At 33.0% G+C, this 16067-nt stretch overlaps 2 protein-coding genes across 2 annotated transcripts; one reads left to right on the top strand and one right to left on the bottom strand.

Annotated features, from left to right (window-relative positions):
• Positions 1-494: 494 nt before the first annotated feature.
• Positions 495-14106, top strand: LOC134688201 (dentin sialophosphoprotein-like). The gene is made up of 4 exons (XM_063548673.1): positions 495-612; positions 2504-4279; positions 13290-13375; positions 13963-14106. Exons 2-4 carry the CDS (start codon positions 2590-2592, stop codon positions 14104-14106), a joined length of 1920 nt encoding a protein of 639 aa, XP_063404743.1. The 5' UTR covers positions 495-612; positions 2504-2589.
• Positions 14107-14739: 633 nt separating this feature from the next.
• LOC134688200 (uncharacterized) lies at positions 14740-15864 on the bottom strand. The gene has a single exon (XM_063548672.1). The coding sequence runs from the start codon at positions 15862-15864 to the stop codon at positions 14740-14742; it is 1125 nt and encodes a 374-aa protein (XP_063404742.1).
• Between the last annotated feature and the right edge of the window lie 203 nt (positions 15865-16067).

Genomic DNA, 16067 nt, shown 5'->3' with positions numbered 1-16067 from the left:
TGGGGAGTTAGCTCACTTCGTTCATTTTCCGGCATTTATTTTGGGGAGAGCCTTTAGAGATATTTAGAATGTCCAGTGATGTCAGGAAAATGATTTATAATTATATGATTCAAAAAGGTATACAGTGACGCGGATTGATTGGATCCAGATGGGCGTAGACAGTGCCTTCATAATGCATCAAATATTATTTTCATTCATGAAAAATCATGTTTTTCACTCTTGTTTTTGTAAAAATCATCTAAATTTTGTTTTGTCTCGCTTTGCTCGGCAGTATATTTAATCCGTCTAAGGAAGTAATCCTCCCCCTTTTTTAAATGTCTATGGTCCGCCCCTGGTATTTATAATATTTAATCACAAATAGAATTTATTCTGACAATTTTAATCATTCTTATTACATGAAGGTCTATGTCTGAAATATTTATTATTGTCGTAGTCTGTTTAAAAGGCAAAGCGACGATAAATCTGGTTATTTCCGAATGATGATTTTCTGAACTCCGTGACCCATTTCTTTTCCCAGTCCCGTTGAATGGGTAACGTTATGGATTCTAAGAATTTCAAGGTTCATGAACATATGAAATGCTGACAGGTAAAAGGTTGACAACAAGGTGCTAGGTAAGTTCACATTAACTAATTAGGTTGTGTAGAATTGGTGGTTCTTCGTAAAAGCAAACGAGATGTCATATGATTAAAAATGTAGTTGGGAATTCCCACAACAACATTATTATTAAATCGCTTATACACAGTTATAGCATGTATTTTCGGCATTTTAGGGTTGTTACTTAATAGTGTCATGCTGTTCAGCTTTCTCCCTTCCTTTTTTACATTTCATTATCTATACATCTTTGGACTTTTTTCGTTATTAAAACTAAAGAGCCTAAGAGGAGACTTGGAAAGGCAGCCCCCATTCATGGGCTATCAAACTATTTCAATTTATAATGGTAGAGGTAAAGAAAAAATGGACTAGCTTTAAATAAAACTCCATAAAAAAGGGGTGGGGGTCCTGAGCACGGTTCCCTGAGCACCCTTATGTGGGTCTCATTGGGGTCTAAGTGTGACACAGGATTTGCTGATTTTTTAAGCATGATAAGTGAAAGTTGAATAAGTAAAAGTTGAACAATTAAGCATGATAAGTAAAAGTTGAACAATTAAGCGTGAAAACAGGAAAGTCTGGCGGTACAGAGAAACTTACATGCGCTATTATGGCAAGGAGAAGTAGGATATATATATGGGATTCTCAGAAAACAATAAGCGGGATCCAGGATCAAACACCCCGAATGAGACCCCTTTAATCCGGCTCTGAAAAAATCTGATACAGTTCAGACATATTTAGTAAAGCAAACTTCAATATGAGTCAAGAAGAATTCCACTCATAGTCCGTGTACATGGTGTAAGAAATAAGAAAACATAATATTATATAACCTACCCAATTTATATAACTTTAAGTCTTATTAAGGACATGAAAGACAGAACATTATGGACGCCATCACAAGTTGGTTGACCATTATGGAATATTTTCACAGATGATATCGGATATGTTCCTTATGTGGTAACTATGATACCATTCCCCCTAGGAATTTGACCTACCAAATTAAACTATTTACCAGATTTTTATTAACATAAACAACTGGCAACAGGACGGGTGCCACATGCAGAGCAGGATCTGCTTACCCTTCCAGAGCACCTGAGGCTGAGATCACCCCAAGTTTTTGGTGGGGTTGGTGTTGCTTAGTCTTTCTTTTTCTATGTTGTGTCTTCTGTACTATTATTTGTCTGTTTGTCTTTTTATATTTAGCCATGGCTTGTCAGTTTATTTCTATCTTTGAGTTTGACTCTCCCTCTGGTATCTTTAGGAGTTATTGCCCTGTATAGTCAATTTTTAACCATTTTTTAGCTCACCTGGCCTAAAAGGCCAAGTGAGCTTTTCTCATCACTTGGCGTCCGGCGTCGTCGTTAACTTTTTACAAAAATCTTCTCCTCTGAAACTACTGGGCCAAATTAACCAAACTTGGCTACAATCATCATTGGGGTATCTTGTTTAAAAAATGGGTGGCATGACCCGGCCAACCAACCAAGATGGCCGCCATGGCTAAAAATGGAACATAGGGGTAAAATGCAGTTTTTGGCTTATTACTCAAAAACCAACGCATTTAGAGCAAATCTGACGTGGGTTAAATTGTTAATCAGGTCGAAATCTATCTGCCCTGAAATTTTCAGATGAATCTGACCACCTGTTGTTGGGTTGCTGCCCCTGAATTGGTAATTTTAGAGAAATTTTGCTGTTTTTGGTTATTATCTTGAATATTATTATAGATAGAGATAAACTGTAAACAGCAATAATGTTCAGCAAATTAAGATTTACAAATAAGGCAACACGACCGATATGGTCAGTTGACCCATTTAGGAGTTATTGCCCTTTATAGTCATTTTTTAACATTTTTCATAAATTTTTGTAGATTTTTAGAAAATATTTTCCACTGTAATTACTTTTAATATTTATTTGCAGATTGATAACAATGTAGAGGCTGTATTACTGGTCTCATGATGTGGTAAATAACATGTGATCACTTTAGATGTATAAATGATAGAGAAATGGCACAGAAATTGAATGTTGTCAATCGTCCAGCATTACTGGCAGCTCAGATATCGGTGGCTGATGAAGATTTGTTTGGAAGTGGAGAGGATGATTCAGATGATCAGGACAAAGGTAAATCTACTGATGAGGTCTTAACCAATGAACAGGTTCTTGATGAGGTCTTTCAGCCAACCAATGAACAGGTTCTGGATGAAGTCTTTCAGCCAACCAATGAAAAGGTTGTAAGGAAATCAATTGATCAGGTTGATGAAGTCTTCACTCAGACAAATGAAGATCATGTGATAGCGCCTGGAAATGATGATGTATTCATGAGGAATTCTGATCAAGTGGTCCCTCATTTTGACAGTCAAGAAAGTAGTGACGACAGTAACTCTAGTGCTCAACTCAGACGTGAGATTTATCACAGATCACGGGAATCTGACAACTTAGAAGACACAGGAATTAGAAGATCACTTAGTTTACCTGATATTGTTCCTAAAGGATTAGAAAATGAAACGGACAGTTTCAAAAGTCGTAGACAGAACTTGTCAGACAATTCACCCGATGTTGTCAGTTCATCTTCCAACAAGTCAAGTACAGCTAGTTCTAACGAACCAGTGCAATCAATTGCCACCACCAAAGAACAAATATCAATCTTACGACAGAATAGCCAAAAAAATCCTAAACTGTCACGGTCTGTCAGCTTCAGTTTGAATGAGAAAAAAGATGAAGACAATTCTATTGAAAGTAAAACTGATGATGACGACAGCTCCTGTGATGCAGATAGAAAGAGACGTGAGTTCCGATCCAGTGGCTACGGTACAGGAGATAGTGACAAGGCTAGCTCTGTTCAATCTCAGCTCAGCCAGGGATCGGTTTTTGATGGGGGCAGTTTTAATCAAGAGGGTTTAGAACATGAGGAAAGCAATACTGAACATCAAGGAGCAAACAGTGATAAAACAAGGAAAAGTTTTGATGAACAGAGAACCAGTTTAGACCATCAGATATCAGATCAGATTGATGGTAGTTGTAATCCTTGTAAAGAAGACAATCTGGTTGGGTTGTTAAGTCCAAGTAGTAATGAATCTGACAGTGAAAAAATAACCGTAAAAAGTGGACACAAACACAAACAATACGATTTAATACCAAACTTAAGTGCAATAAGTCAATCATCATTAACGATAGACACACCTCCAATTAATGGTGGATCTAAAGATAGCCAATCAGGCAGCAGTTCATCAGTTCAGTCAACCAATCAAAACAAACCAAGTCAACCATCCATTCATATCTCATCTAGTGAGGATAGTAATTCATCCATACAAATACCAAACTTTGATGTATTGTTAAATGAATGTCGGAACAGTTCTAGTGGATCATCTTCTGACACATCAGACTCTCTCAAACATGTACAGAAAAAATACTGTAAAACACGAGACGAACTGAAATCTCAATCTCCACCAGCCTTTGCCACTTGCCTCCCCCAATCACCCATACATGAATCAGTAGATACTGGTATCTTCAGTAGAACCACAGCATCAGAGACAGATCAGAGTCACATGATGTCGTCAGGGGTGGATTATTTTGATTATAGAAGTTGTAAAGATTATATGACAAGAGAGATTCTACAGCAACAGAACATCAGTGAGGATCTCAAGTTGGAATTAATAGAAAGTCCTATTACACCAAGTCCCAGGGATTACACTTATGGTAAATATTAGTAAGATCTCAAGTTAGAATTAATAGAAAGTCCCATTACACCAAGTTTCAGGGATTACACTTATGGTAAATATTAGTAAGATCTCAAGTTAAAACTAATAGAAAGTTCTATTACACCATGTACACCAAGTCCGAGGTAAATATAAGTAAGACCTCAAGTTAGAATTAATAGAAAGTTAGAATTAATAGAAAGTCCGAATTAATAGAAAGTCCTATTTTAAACACCATGTCCGAGAGATTACACTTATGGTAAACATTAGTAAGATCGCAAGTTAGAATTGATAGAAAGTCTTATAACACCAGGTCTCAGAGATTACACTTATGGTAAATATTAGTAAGATCACAAGTTAGAATTAATAGAAAGTCCTATTTTAAACACCATGTCCCAGAGATTACACTTATGGTAAATATTAGTAAGATCACAAGTTAGAATTGATAGAAAGTCCTATAACACCAGGTCCCAGAGATTACACTTATGGTAAAGATTAGTAAGATCACAAGTTAGAATTAATAGAAAGTTCTATTTTAAACACCATGTCCCAGAGATTACACTTATGGTAAATATAAGTAAGATCACAAGTTAGAATTGATAGAAAGTCCTATAACACCAGGTCCCAGAGATTACACTTATGGTAAATATTAGTACGATCACAAGTTAGAATTAATAGAAAGTCCTATTTTAAACACCATGTCCCAGAGATTACACTTATGGTAAATATTAGTAAGATCACAAGTTAGAATTGATAGAAAGTCCTATAACACCAGGTCCCAGAGATTACACTTATGGTAAATATTAGTAAGAGCACAAGTTAGAATTAATAGAAAGTCCTATTTTAAACACCATGTCCCAGAGATTACACTTATGGTAAATATTAGTTAGATCACAAGTGAGAATAAATAGAAAGTCCTATAACACCAGGTCCCAGAGATTACACTTATGGTAAATATTAGTAAGACCTCAAGTTAGAATTAATAGAAAGTTAGAATTAATAGAAAGTCCTATTTTAAACACCACACCCCAGAGATTACACTTATGGTAAATATTAGTAAGATCACAAGTTAGAATTAATAGAAAGTCCTATTACACCGAGTTCCAGGGATTACACTTAAGGTAAATATTAGTAAGATCACAAGTTAGAATTAATAGAAGGTCCCATTACACCGAGTTTCAGGGATTACACTTATGGTAAATATTAGTAAGATCTCATGATAGAATTAATAGAAAGTCCTATTACAGCGAGTTCCAGGGATTACACTTATGGTAAATATTAGTAAGATCTCAAGTTAAAACTAATAGAAAGTTCTATTACACCAAGTCCTAGGTAAATATTAGTAAGATCACAAGTTAGAATTAATAAAGTCCTATTACACCGAGTTCCAGGGATATTAGTAAGATCTCAAGTTAGAATTAATAGAAAGTCCTGTTACACCAAGTTCCAGGGATTACACTTATGTTAAATATTAGTTAGATCACAAGGTAGAATTAATAGAAAGTCCTATTTTAAACACCATGTCCCAGAGATTACACTTATGGTAAATATTAGTAAGATCACAAGTTAGAATTAATAGAAAGTCCTATAACACCATGTCCCAGAGATTACACTTATGGTAAATATTAGTAAGATCACAAGTTAGAATTAATAGAAAGTCCTATAACACCAGGTCCCAGAGATTACACTTATGGTAAATATTAGTAAGATCACAAGTTAGAATTAATAGAAAGTCCTATTTTAAACACCATGTCCCAGAGATTACACTTATGGTAAATATTAGTAAGATCACAAGTTAGAATTAATAGAAAGTCCTATTACACCGAGTTCCAGGGATTACACTTTAGGTAAATATTAGTAAGATCACAAGTTAGAATTTATAGAAAGTCCTATAACACCACGTCCCAGAGATTACACTTATGGTAAATATTAGTAAGATCTCATGTTAGAATTAATAGAAAGTCCTATTACACCGAGTTCCAGGGATTACACTTAAGGTAAATATTAGTAAGATCACAAGTTAGAATTTATAGAAAGTCCTATAACACCACGTCCCAGACAATGCCAGAGATTACACTTATGGTAAATATTAGTAAGATCACAAGTTAGAATTAATAGAAAGTCCTATTTTAAACACCATGTCCCAGAGATTACACTTATGGTAAATATTAGTAAGATCACAAGTTAGAATTAATAGAAAGTCCTATAACACCATGTCCCAGAGATTACACTTATGGTAAATATTAGTAAGATCACAAGTTAGAATTAATAGAAAGTCCTATTACACCGAGTTCCAGGGATTACACTTAAGGTAAATATTAGTAAGATCACAAGTTAGAATTTATAGAAAGTCCTATAACACCACGTCCCAGAGATTACACTTATGGTAAATATTAGTAAGATCACAAGTTAGAATTAATAGAAAGTCCTATAACACCATGTCCCAGAGATTACACTTATGGTAAATATTAGTAAGATCACAAGTTAGAATTAATAGAAAGTCCTATAACACCATGTCCCAGAGATTACACTTATGGTAAATATTAGTAAGATCACAAGTTAGAATTAATAGAAAGTCCTATTACACCGAGTTCCAGGGATTACACTTAAGGTAAATATTAGTAAGATCACAAGTTAGAATTAATAGAAAGTCCTATTACACCAAGTTCTAGGGATGACACTTATGGTAAATATTAATAAGATCACAAGTTAGAATTAATAGAAAGTCCTATTTTAAACACCATGTCCCAGAGATTACACTTATGGTAAATATTAGTAAGATCACAAGTTAGAATTAATAGAAAGTCCTATTACACCGAGTTCCAGGGATTACACTTATGGTAAATATTAGTAAGATCACAAGTTAGAATTAATAGAAAGTCCTATTACACCGAGTTCCAGGGATTACACTTAAGGTAAATATTAGTAAGATCACAAGTTAGAATTAATAGAAAGTCCTATTACACCGAGTTCCAGGGATTACACTTAAGGTAAATATTAGTAAGATCACAAGTTAGAATTAATAGAAAGTCCAATTTTAAACACCATGTCCCAGAGATTACACTTATGGTAAATATTAGTAAGATCACAAGTTAGAATTAATAGAAAGTCCTATTACACCGAGTTCCAGGGATTACACTTATGGTAAATATTAGTAAGATCACAAGTTAGAATTAATAGAAAGTCCTATTACACCGAGTTCCAGAGATTACACTTATGGTAAATATTAGTAAGAGCACAAGTTAGAATTAATAGAAAGTCCTATTTTAAACACCATGTCCCAGAGATTACACTTTAGGTAAATATTAGTAAGATCACAAGTTAGAATTTATAGAAAGTCCTATAACACCACGTCCCAGAGATTACACTTATGGTAAATATTAGTAAGATCACAAGTTAGAATTAATAGAAAGTCCTATTACACCGAGTTCCAGGGATTACACTTAAGGTAAATATTAGTAAGATCACAAGTTAGAATTAATAGAAAGTCCTATTACACCGAGTTCCAGGGATTACACTTAAGGTAAATATTAGTAAGATCACAAGTTAGAATTAATAGAAAGTCCTATAACACCACGTCCCAGAGATTACACTTATGGTAAATATTAGTAAGATCACAAGTTAGAATTTATAGAAAGTCCTATAACACCACGTCCCAGAGATTACACTTATGGTAAATATTAGTAAGATCACAAGTTAGAATTAATAGAAAGTCCTATTTTAAACACCATGTCCCAGAGATTACACTTATGGTAAATATTAGTAAGATCACAAGTTAGAATTAATAGAAAGTCCTATAACACCATGTCCCAGAGATTACACTTATGGTAAATATTAGTAAGATCACAAGTTAGAATTAATAGAAAGTCCTATAACACCATGTCCCAGAGATTACACTTAAGGTAAATATTAGTAAGATCACAAGTTAGAATTAATAGAAAGTCCTATTACACCGAGTTCTAGGGATGACACTTATGGTAAATATTAATAAGATCTCATGTTAGAATTAATAGAAAGTCCTATTTCACCGAGTTCCAGGGATTACACTTAAGGTAAATATTAGTAAGATCACAAGTTAGAATTAATAGAAAGTCCTATTACACCGAGTTCCAGGGATTACACTTAAGGTAAATATTAGTAAGATCACAAGTTAGAATTAATAGAAAGTCCTATTTCACCGAGTTCCAGGGATTACACTTAAGGTAAATATTAGTAAGATCACAAGTTAGAATTAATAGAAAGTCCTATTTCACCGAGTTCCAGGGATTACACTTAAGGTAAATATTAGTAAGATCTCATGTTAGAATTTATAGAAAGTCCTATAACACCACGTCCCAGAGATTACACTTATGGTAAATATTAGTAAGATCACAAGTTAGAATTAATAGAAAGTCCTGTTACACCGAGTTCCAGGGATTACACTTAAGGTAAATATTAGTAAGATCTCATGTTAGAATTAATAGAAAGTCCTATTACACCGAGTTCCAGGGATTACACTTAAGGTAAATATTAGTAAGATCACAAGTTAGAATTAATAGAAAGTCCTATAACACCACGTCCCAGAGATTACACTTATGGTAAATATTAGTAAGATCACAAGTTAGAATTAATAGAAAGTCCTATAACACCATGTCCCAGAGATTACACTTAAGGTAAATATTAGTAAGATCACAAGTTAGAATTAATAGAAAGTCCTATAACACCAGGTCCCAGAGATTACACTTATGGTAAATATTAGTAAGATCACAAGTTAGAATTGATAGAAAGTCTTATAACACCAGGTTCCAGAGATTACACTTATGGTAAATATTAGTAAGATCTCATGATAGAATTAATAGAAAGTCCTATTACAGCGAGTTCCAGGGATTACACTTATGGTAAATATTAGTAAGATCTCAAGTTAAAACTAATAGAAAGTTCTATTACACCAAGTCCTAGGTAAATATTAGTAAGATCACAAGTTAGAATTAATAAAGTCCTATTACACCGAGTTCCAGGGATATTAGTAAGATCTCAAGTTAGAATTAATAGAAAGTCCTGTTACACCAAGTTCCAGGGATTACACTTATGTTAAATATTAGTTAGATCACAAGGTAGAATTAATAGAAAGTCCTATTTTAAACACCATGTCCCAGAGATTACACTTATGGTAAATATTAGTAAGATCACAAGTTAGAATTAATAGAAAGTCCTATAACACCATGTCCCAGAGATTACACTTATGGTAAATATTAGTAAGATCACAAGTTAGAATTAATAGAAAGTCCTATAACACCAGGTCCCAGAGATTACACTTATGGTAAATATTAGTAAGATCACAAGTTAGAATTAATAGAAAGTCCTATTTTAAACACCATGTCCCAGAGATTACACTTATGGTAAATATTAGTAAGATCACAAGTTAGAATTAATAGAAAGTCCTATTACACCGAGTTCCAGGGATTACACTTTAGGTAAATATTAGTAAGATCACAAGTTAGAATTTATAGAAAGTCCTATAACACCACGTCCCAGAGATTACACTTATGGTAAATATTAGTAAGATCTCATGTTAGAATTAATAGAAAGTCCTATTACACCGAGTTCCAGGGATTACACTTAAGGTAAATATTAGTAAGATCACAAGTTAGAATTTATAGAAAGTCCTATAACACCACGTCCCAGACAATGCCAGAGATTACACTTATGGTAAATATTAGTAAGATCACAAGTTAGAATTAATAGAAAGTCCTATTTTAAACACCATGTCCCAGAGATTACACTTATGGTAAATATTAGTAAGATCACAAGTTAGAATTAATAGAAAGTCCTATAACACCATGTCCCAGAGATTACACTTATGGTAAATATTAGTAAGATCACAAGTTAGAATTAATAGAAAGTCCTATTACACCGAGTTCCAGGGATTACACTTAAGGTAAATATTAGTAAGATCACAAGTTAGAATTTATAGAAAGTCCTATAACACCACGTCCCAGAGATTACACTTATGGTAAATATTAGTAAGATCACAAGTTAGAATTAATAGAAAGTCCTATAACACCATGTCCCAGAGATTACACTTATGGTAAATATTAGTAAGATCACAAGTTAGAATTAATAGAAAGTCCTATAACACCATGTCCCAGAGATTACACTTATGGTAAATATTAGTAAGATCACAAGTTAGAATTAATAGAAAGTCCTATTACACCGAGTTCCAGGGATTACACTTAAGGTAAATATTAGTAAGATCACAAGTTAGAATTAATAGAAAGTCCTATTACACCGAGTTCTAGGGATGACACTTATGGTAAATATTAATAAGATCACAAGTTAGAATTAATAGAAAGTCCTATTTTAAACACCATGTCCCAGAGATTACACTTATGGTAAATATTAGTAAGATCACAAGTTAGAATTAATAGAAAGTCCTATTACACCGAGTTCCAGGGATTACACTTATGGTAAATATTAGTAAGATCACAAGTTAGAATTAATAGAAAGTCCTATTACACCGAGTTCCAGGGATTACACTTAAGGTAAATATTAGTAAGATCACAAGTTAGAATTAATAGAAAGTCCTATTACACCGAGTTCCAGGGATTACACTTAAGGTAAATATTAGTAAGATCACAAGTTAGAATTAATAGAAAGTCCAATTTTAAACACCATGTCCCAGAGATTACACTTATGGTAAATATTAGTAAGATCACAAGTTAGAATTAATAGAAAGTCCTATTACACCGAGTTCCAGGGATTACACTTATGGTAAATATTAGTAAGATCACAAGTTAGAATTAATAGAAAGTCCTATTACACCGAGTTCCAGAGATTACACTTATGGTAAATATTAGTAAGAGCACAAGTTAGAATTAATAGAAAGTCCTATTTTAAACACCATGTCCCAGAGATTACACTTTAGGTAAATATTAGTAAGATCACAAGTTAGAATTTATAGAAAGTCCTATAACACCACGTCCCAGAGATTACACTTATGGTAAATATTAGTAAGATCACAAGTTAGAATTAATAGAAAGTCCTATTACACCGAGTTCCAGGGATTACACTTAAGGTAAATATTAGTAAGATCACAAGTTAGAATTAATAGAAAGTCCTATTACACCGAGTTCCAGGGATTACACTTAAGGTAAATATTAGTAAGATCACAAGTTAGAATTAATAGAAAGTCCTATAACACCACGTCCCAGAGATTACACTTATGGTAAATATTAGTAAGATCACAAGTTAGAATTTATAGAAAGTCCTATAACACCACGTCCCAGAGATTACACTTATGGTAAATATTAGTAAGATCACAAGTTAGAATTAATAGAAAGTCCTATTTTAAACACCATGTCCCAGAGATTACACTTATGGTAAATATTAGTAAGATCACAAGTTAGAATTAATAGAAAGTCCTATAACACCATGTCCCAGAGATTACACTTATGGTAAATATTAGTAAGATCACAAGTTAGAATTAATAGAAAGTCCTATAACACCATGTCCCAGAGATTACACTTAAGGTAAATACTAGTAAGATCACAAGTTAGAATTAATAGAAAGTCCTATTACACCGAGTTCTAGGGATGACACTTATGGTAAATATTAATAAGATCTCATGTTAGAATTAATAGAAAGTCCTATTTCACCGAGTTCCAGGGATTACACTTAAGGTAAATATTAGTAAGATCACAAGTTAGAATTAATAGAAAGTCCTATTACACCGAGTTCCAGGGATTACACTTAAGGTAAATATTAGTAAGATCACAAGTTAGAATTAATAGAAAGTCCTATTTCACCGAGTTCCAGGGATTACACTTAAGGTAAATATTAGTAAGATCACAAGTTAGAATTAATAGAAAGTCCTATTTCACCGAGTTCCAGGGATTACACTTAAGGTAAATATTAGTAAGATCTCATGTTAGAATTTATAGAAAGTCCTATAACACCACGTCCCAGAGATTACACTTATGGTAAATATTAGTAAGATCACAAGTTAGAATTAATAGAAAGTCCTGTTACACCGAGTTCCAGGGATTACACTTAAGGTAAATATTAGTAAGATCTCATGTTAGAATTAATAGAAAGTCCTATTACACCGAGTTCCAGGGATTACACTTAAGGTAAATATTAGTAAGATCACAAGTTAGAATTAATAGAAAGTCCTATAACACCACGTCCCAGAGATTACACTTATGGTAAATATTAGTAAGATCACAAGTTAGAATTAATAGAAAGTCCTATAACACCATGTCCCAGAGATTACACTTAAGGTAAATATTAGTAAGATCACAAGTTAGAATTAATAGAAAGTCCTATAACACCAGGTCCCAGAGATTACACTTATGGTAAATATTAGTAAGATCACAAGTTAGAATTGATAGAAAGTCTTATAACACCAGGTTCCAGAGATTACACTTATGGTAAATATTAGTAAGATCACAAGTTAGAATTAATAGAAAGTCCTATAACACCAGGTTCCAGAGATTACACTTATGGTAAATATTAGTAAGATCACAAGTTAGAATTGATAGAAAGTCTTATAACACCAAGTCCCTGAAAGCTTAGTAATGTATAAATTACTTGTGTATCAATATCAATAGAACGTTTTAATTGATTTTTTTCAGACCTGATCTTACTGTTGAAAGTTTTAAAATGTCAAACAAGTAGTAGATTTTACAACATTAATAACTGACAGTTATCTCCCTTTCAATATGAAATATTTGAAATAGGTTTAATATACACATGTGATAGGGTACTTAAAAGTAATCTGTTCCCTTTGGCATAATTTGTTAATGAAGTTTTGTGACATGTTATAGGATGGGTAGATTATTGTCTAGCATTGAAATATATAGTCATATACATGATATAGATGCATTGCTATGATAAATTTGTGGTGTTAGTTTAGTTTAAACATATTTATTTATAGTGGATTGGGAAACAAGTTTTGCAACTTATATTAATCCCTTTCCACTTTGGTGTTAGTTTCCTGGCACTGTTTCTTTATTTGTTTCCCTCTTTTTCAGTGATACAGCCCAGAATAACATCAGACACTGTAGAGAAATCATCCAGGTGTAGGGATGTACATTGTAGTTTTAAATTCTGTGTAAAGGTAATTTTTATGGTAGTTTTATAGCTGTTTCAATGTCCTTTAATAGAATTGTTTGGGATTTTTTTCTCCATTTTTCCAAACATTTTTAGCAAAATTATTGAAAGAAAAACCCTATTCATGCTATTTGTGTAATCAGCTCCAGCCATCAAGGCCATGCATAGTTTATGATCACACCTATTGAAGTTATACATCTCCAACTATATATAGTCATTTTGAAATGTATGAAAATATGTATGATGTTTTTAAAGTGTTTAGTATTGACAATCTTGAACATTGTGTTGCAACCTACCATTTTGCGTCTCTGTTGCTTTTCTATTAACTGACTTAGCATAATACAGTCTGAAATTTGTACCCTATGCTTATAACCTTTTCTATTAACTGACTTAGCATAATACAGTCTGAAATTTGTACACTATGCTTATAACCAGAACATAGCATAATACAGTCTGGTACCCTTATGCTTATAACCAGAATCATTATGATTGAATTTCTGTAGCTTCATGTTTACCATTCATAAGTTATGTCCCTTTATAAATGTAAAAATTGACAAAATTTGCTGTGATGGCTTCTCTTTAACTGTTTTCTAGTTACCCCATTACTGTTTGTTATTGAATATTGAGAGCACTCAAAACCATGGAGCAGTCTCTAATGAAAGTATACAGAAACAAGATAAACCAAAGTTTCAAAGGAAAAAAATCAGTCATGCTCTGGCATATTTACAAGCTAGTTAACAGTGTTCCAGACACACATTCTTCCATTATTTTAACCAGCTGTTCTCGTTTGAATTGTTTTACATTTGTCATTTCTTGGCCTCTTATAGCTTGGGATCCTGTTTGGTTCATGCTCATTGTTGAAGGCTGTATGGTTACTGTTAGTTATTAATTTGTATGTCATTTAGTCACTGGTGGAGAGTTGATTCATTGATAATTGTACCACATCTCTTACTTTTTTATATCGAGTGTACTGTGAAGGGTGTTTGATATTGTATTATGATAAACAAAAAAAATGAAAAAAGCAACATATAGATACACGGGTTATTTTAAAGTGTGTACATCATTTTTTATGTTATTTCAAATAGACTGTAAAAATATAATTCAATTCTAAGTTCTATTTTAAACCTGAGTTAATCATGAAAAAACGTTATTAGCGTCACGGTCACATGACTAAATTATGTCTATGAGCTAATAGACAAAACACTGTCAGCCATCCAGAATACTTGTAACATCCAAAAATTATACATGTATACATTTATTTTTATAATTTGTTACAGTTACATACAGTTTACATTTAACATCAACATCAGAATGTTTTATCTTGTCTGGTTTTGTTTTTGTTGAATGTTAAGATATTTAAAGAAAACTTATTTAACATCCAATAATGTTCATTTTGTACAGCCTTCCAATGTCAGAACTGTCTTCATATGACCATGTATAACATCCTATATACAACACTGCAAAGGGTCCTTCCATTGTTATGGCCAGGGATTTTGGATATTCTATACCTATGTCTTTGGTATTATAGGTGGTCAGTAGTTGACCAGTGTTGTCCAGTATATGTAGTGTATGACTGCTATAATCAGTTACAATAACATTGTCCATTGGTGTGGTTATAACAGACAGAGGATTGAATGAACTATGCCTGTTTATAGAAGGAGGTCCTGTATAATTATTGATGACAGCTCCTTTACCTAACACAAATACTCTTGGATTAGAATATGGCTGGGCCACAAACATATTACCGTTCAGGGTACTGGTTATAGACAGAATATTTCCATCAAATATAAGTTTCTTGTATTCATCCTTTTCATACCTTGTCAGATGTTTACCATCTGTATCCATAACAACAACCACATTATCTCCACCTACTATCACTCTGCCATCTTTTGTCACATGAACACTTTTGATATAAGACAGTTCTACAAAGTATATAGAATCTGTCACTTTATTAGATCCCGCCTTGATCTGCTTCAGTCTTGATTCCACTGTTATACCTGTAGCCAGTAGAATATCATTGTTAGGAGTAACAGCTACATCCCATACCAACAGATTAAAACTGGATATGACTTTTACTTTATCTCCTACTAGTTTAACATTCTGTAGCGCTGTATATGATGTAAAGAGGTGGAAACCTTTCTTCTCATTTCCATCACCAATCCATAATGAACCATCCAGGGATACTGCCAACAAATTTATGTTCTCAATTTTGGTCTTGTATTCTTTAATGTTAATTAGTTTAACATTAGTTGGAGAACTGCTTACTCTTGCTTTTGGCTGACCAGATGTGGATACCATTTCCTTGCCTAGTTGGCCTACTTCCTTAATGTCAATGATTCTATGGACTTTTTCTGACTTGAATTTAGAATGTATTTTATCCTTACATTTACTACACATCAATAAGTCACAGTCCAGACACTTCCATTTTACTTTAGGGTCTCCTTCACATAACTGACATTGTATAGGACATTGTCCTTGTGGACGAGACATGGCCATATTTAGAAAAAAATAATTCACACAGTTCTCTTTTCTAAACTGTTATTCAGTAATAACGTACAACATATATGAGATAAGAAGATTATTGATTATATTACAGTAAATCCACTACATCCAAAAAACTTATCAAAGATGGAATTTAACTGTTTACCTTTTACAGGTTTTCTAATGTATTTATATCGACCGGTTACCTACAATAATTA

This window comes from Mytilus trossulus, chromosome 10 (genome assembly GCF_036588685.1).
Source record: "Mytilus trossulus isolate FHL-02 chromosome 10, PNRI_Mtr1.1.1.hap1, whole genome shotgun sequence".
In the NCBI taxonomy this organism is placed as follows: domain Eukaryota; kingdom Metazoa; phylum Mollusca; class Bivalvia; order Mytilida; family Mytilidae; genus Mytilus; species Mytilus trossulus.
The sequence above is the reverse complement of the archived record's forward strand: the minus strand, read 5'-3'. Positions and strand labels throughout refer to the sequence as shown.

What these genes read in the sequence shown, in the direction of transcription:
- LOC134688201 (XM_063548673.1), top strand. Translation starts at nt 2,590, where the DNA reads ATGGCACAGAAATTGAATGTTGTCAATCGTCCAGCATTACTGGCAGCT. An exon ending in TCCCAGGGATTACACTTATG is followed by an intron (nt 4,280 to 13,289) that starts GTAAATATTAGT and finishes CCTCTTTTTCAG; the next exon opens with TGATACAGCCCAGAATAACA. An exon ending in GTTTTAAATTCTGTGTAAAG is followed by an intron (nt 13,376 to 13,962) that starts GTAATTTTTATG and finishes ACTGTTTTCTAG; the next exon opens with TTACCCCATTACTGTTTGTT.
- LOC134688200 (XM_063548672.1), bottom strand. Translation starts at nt 15,864, where the DNA reads ATGGCCATGTCTCGTCCACAAGGACAATGTCCTATACAATGTCAGTTA.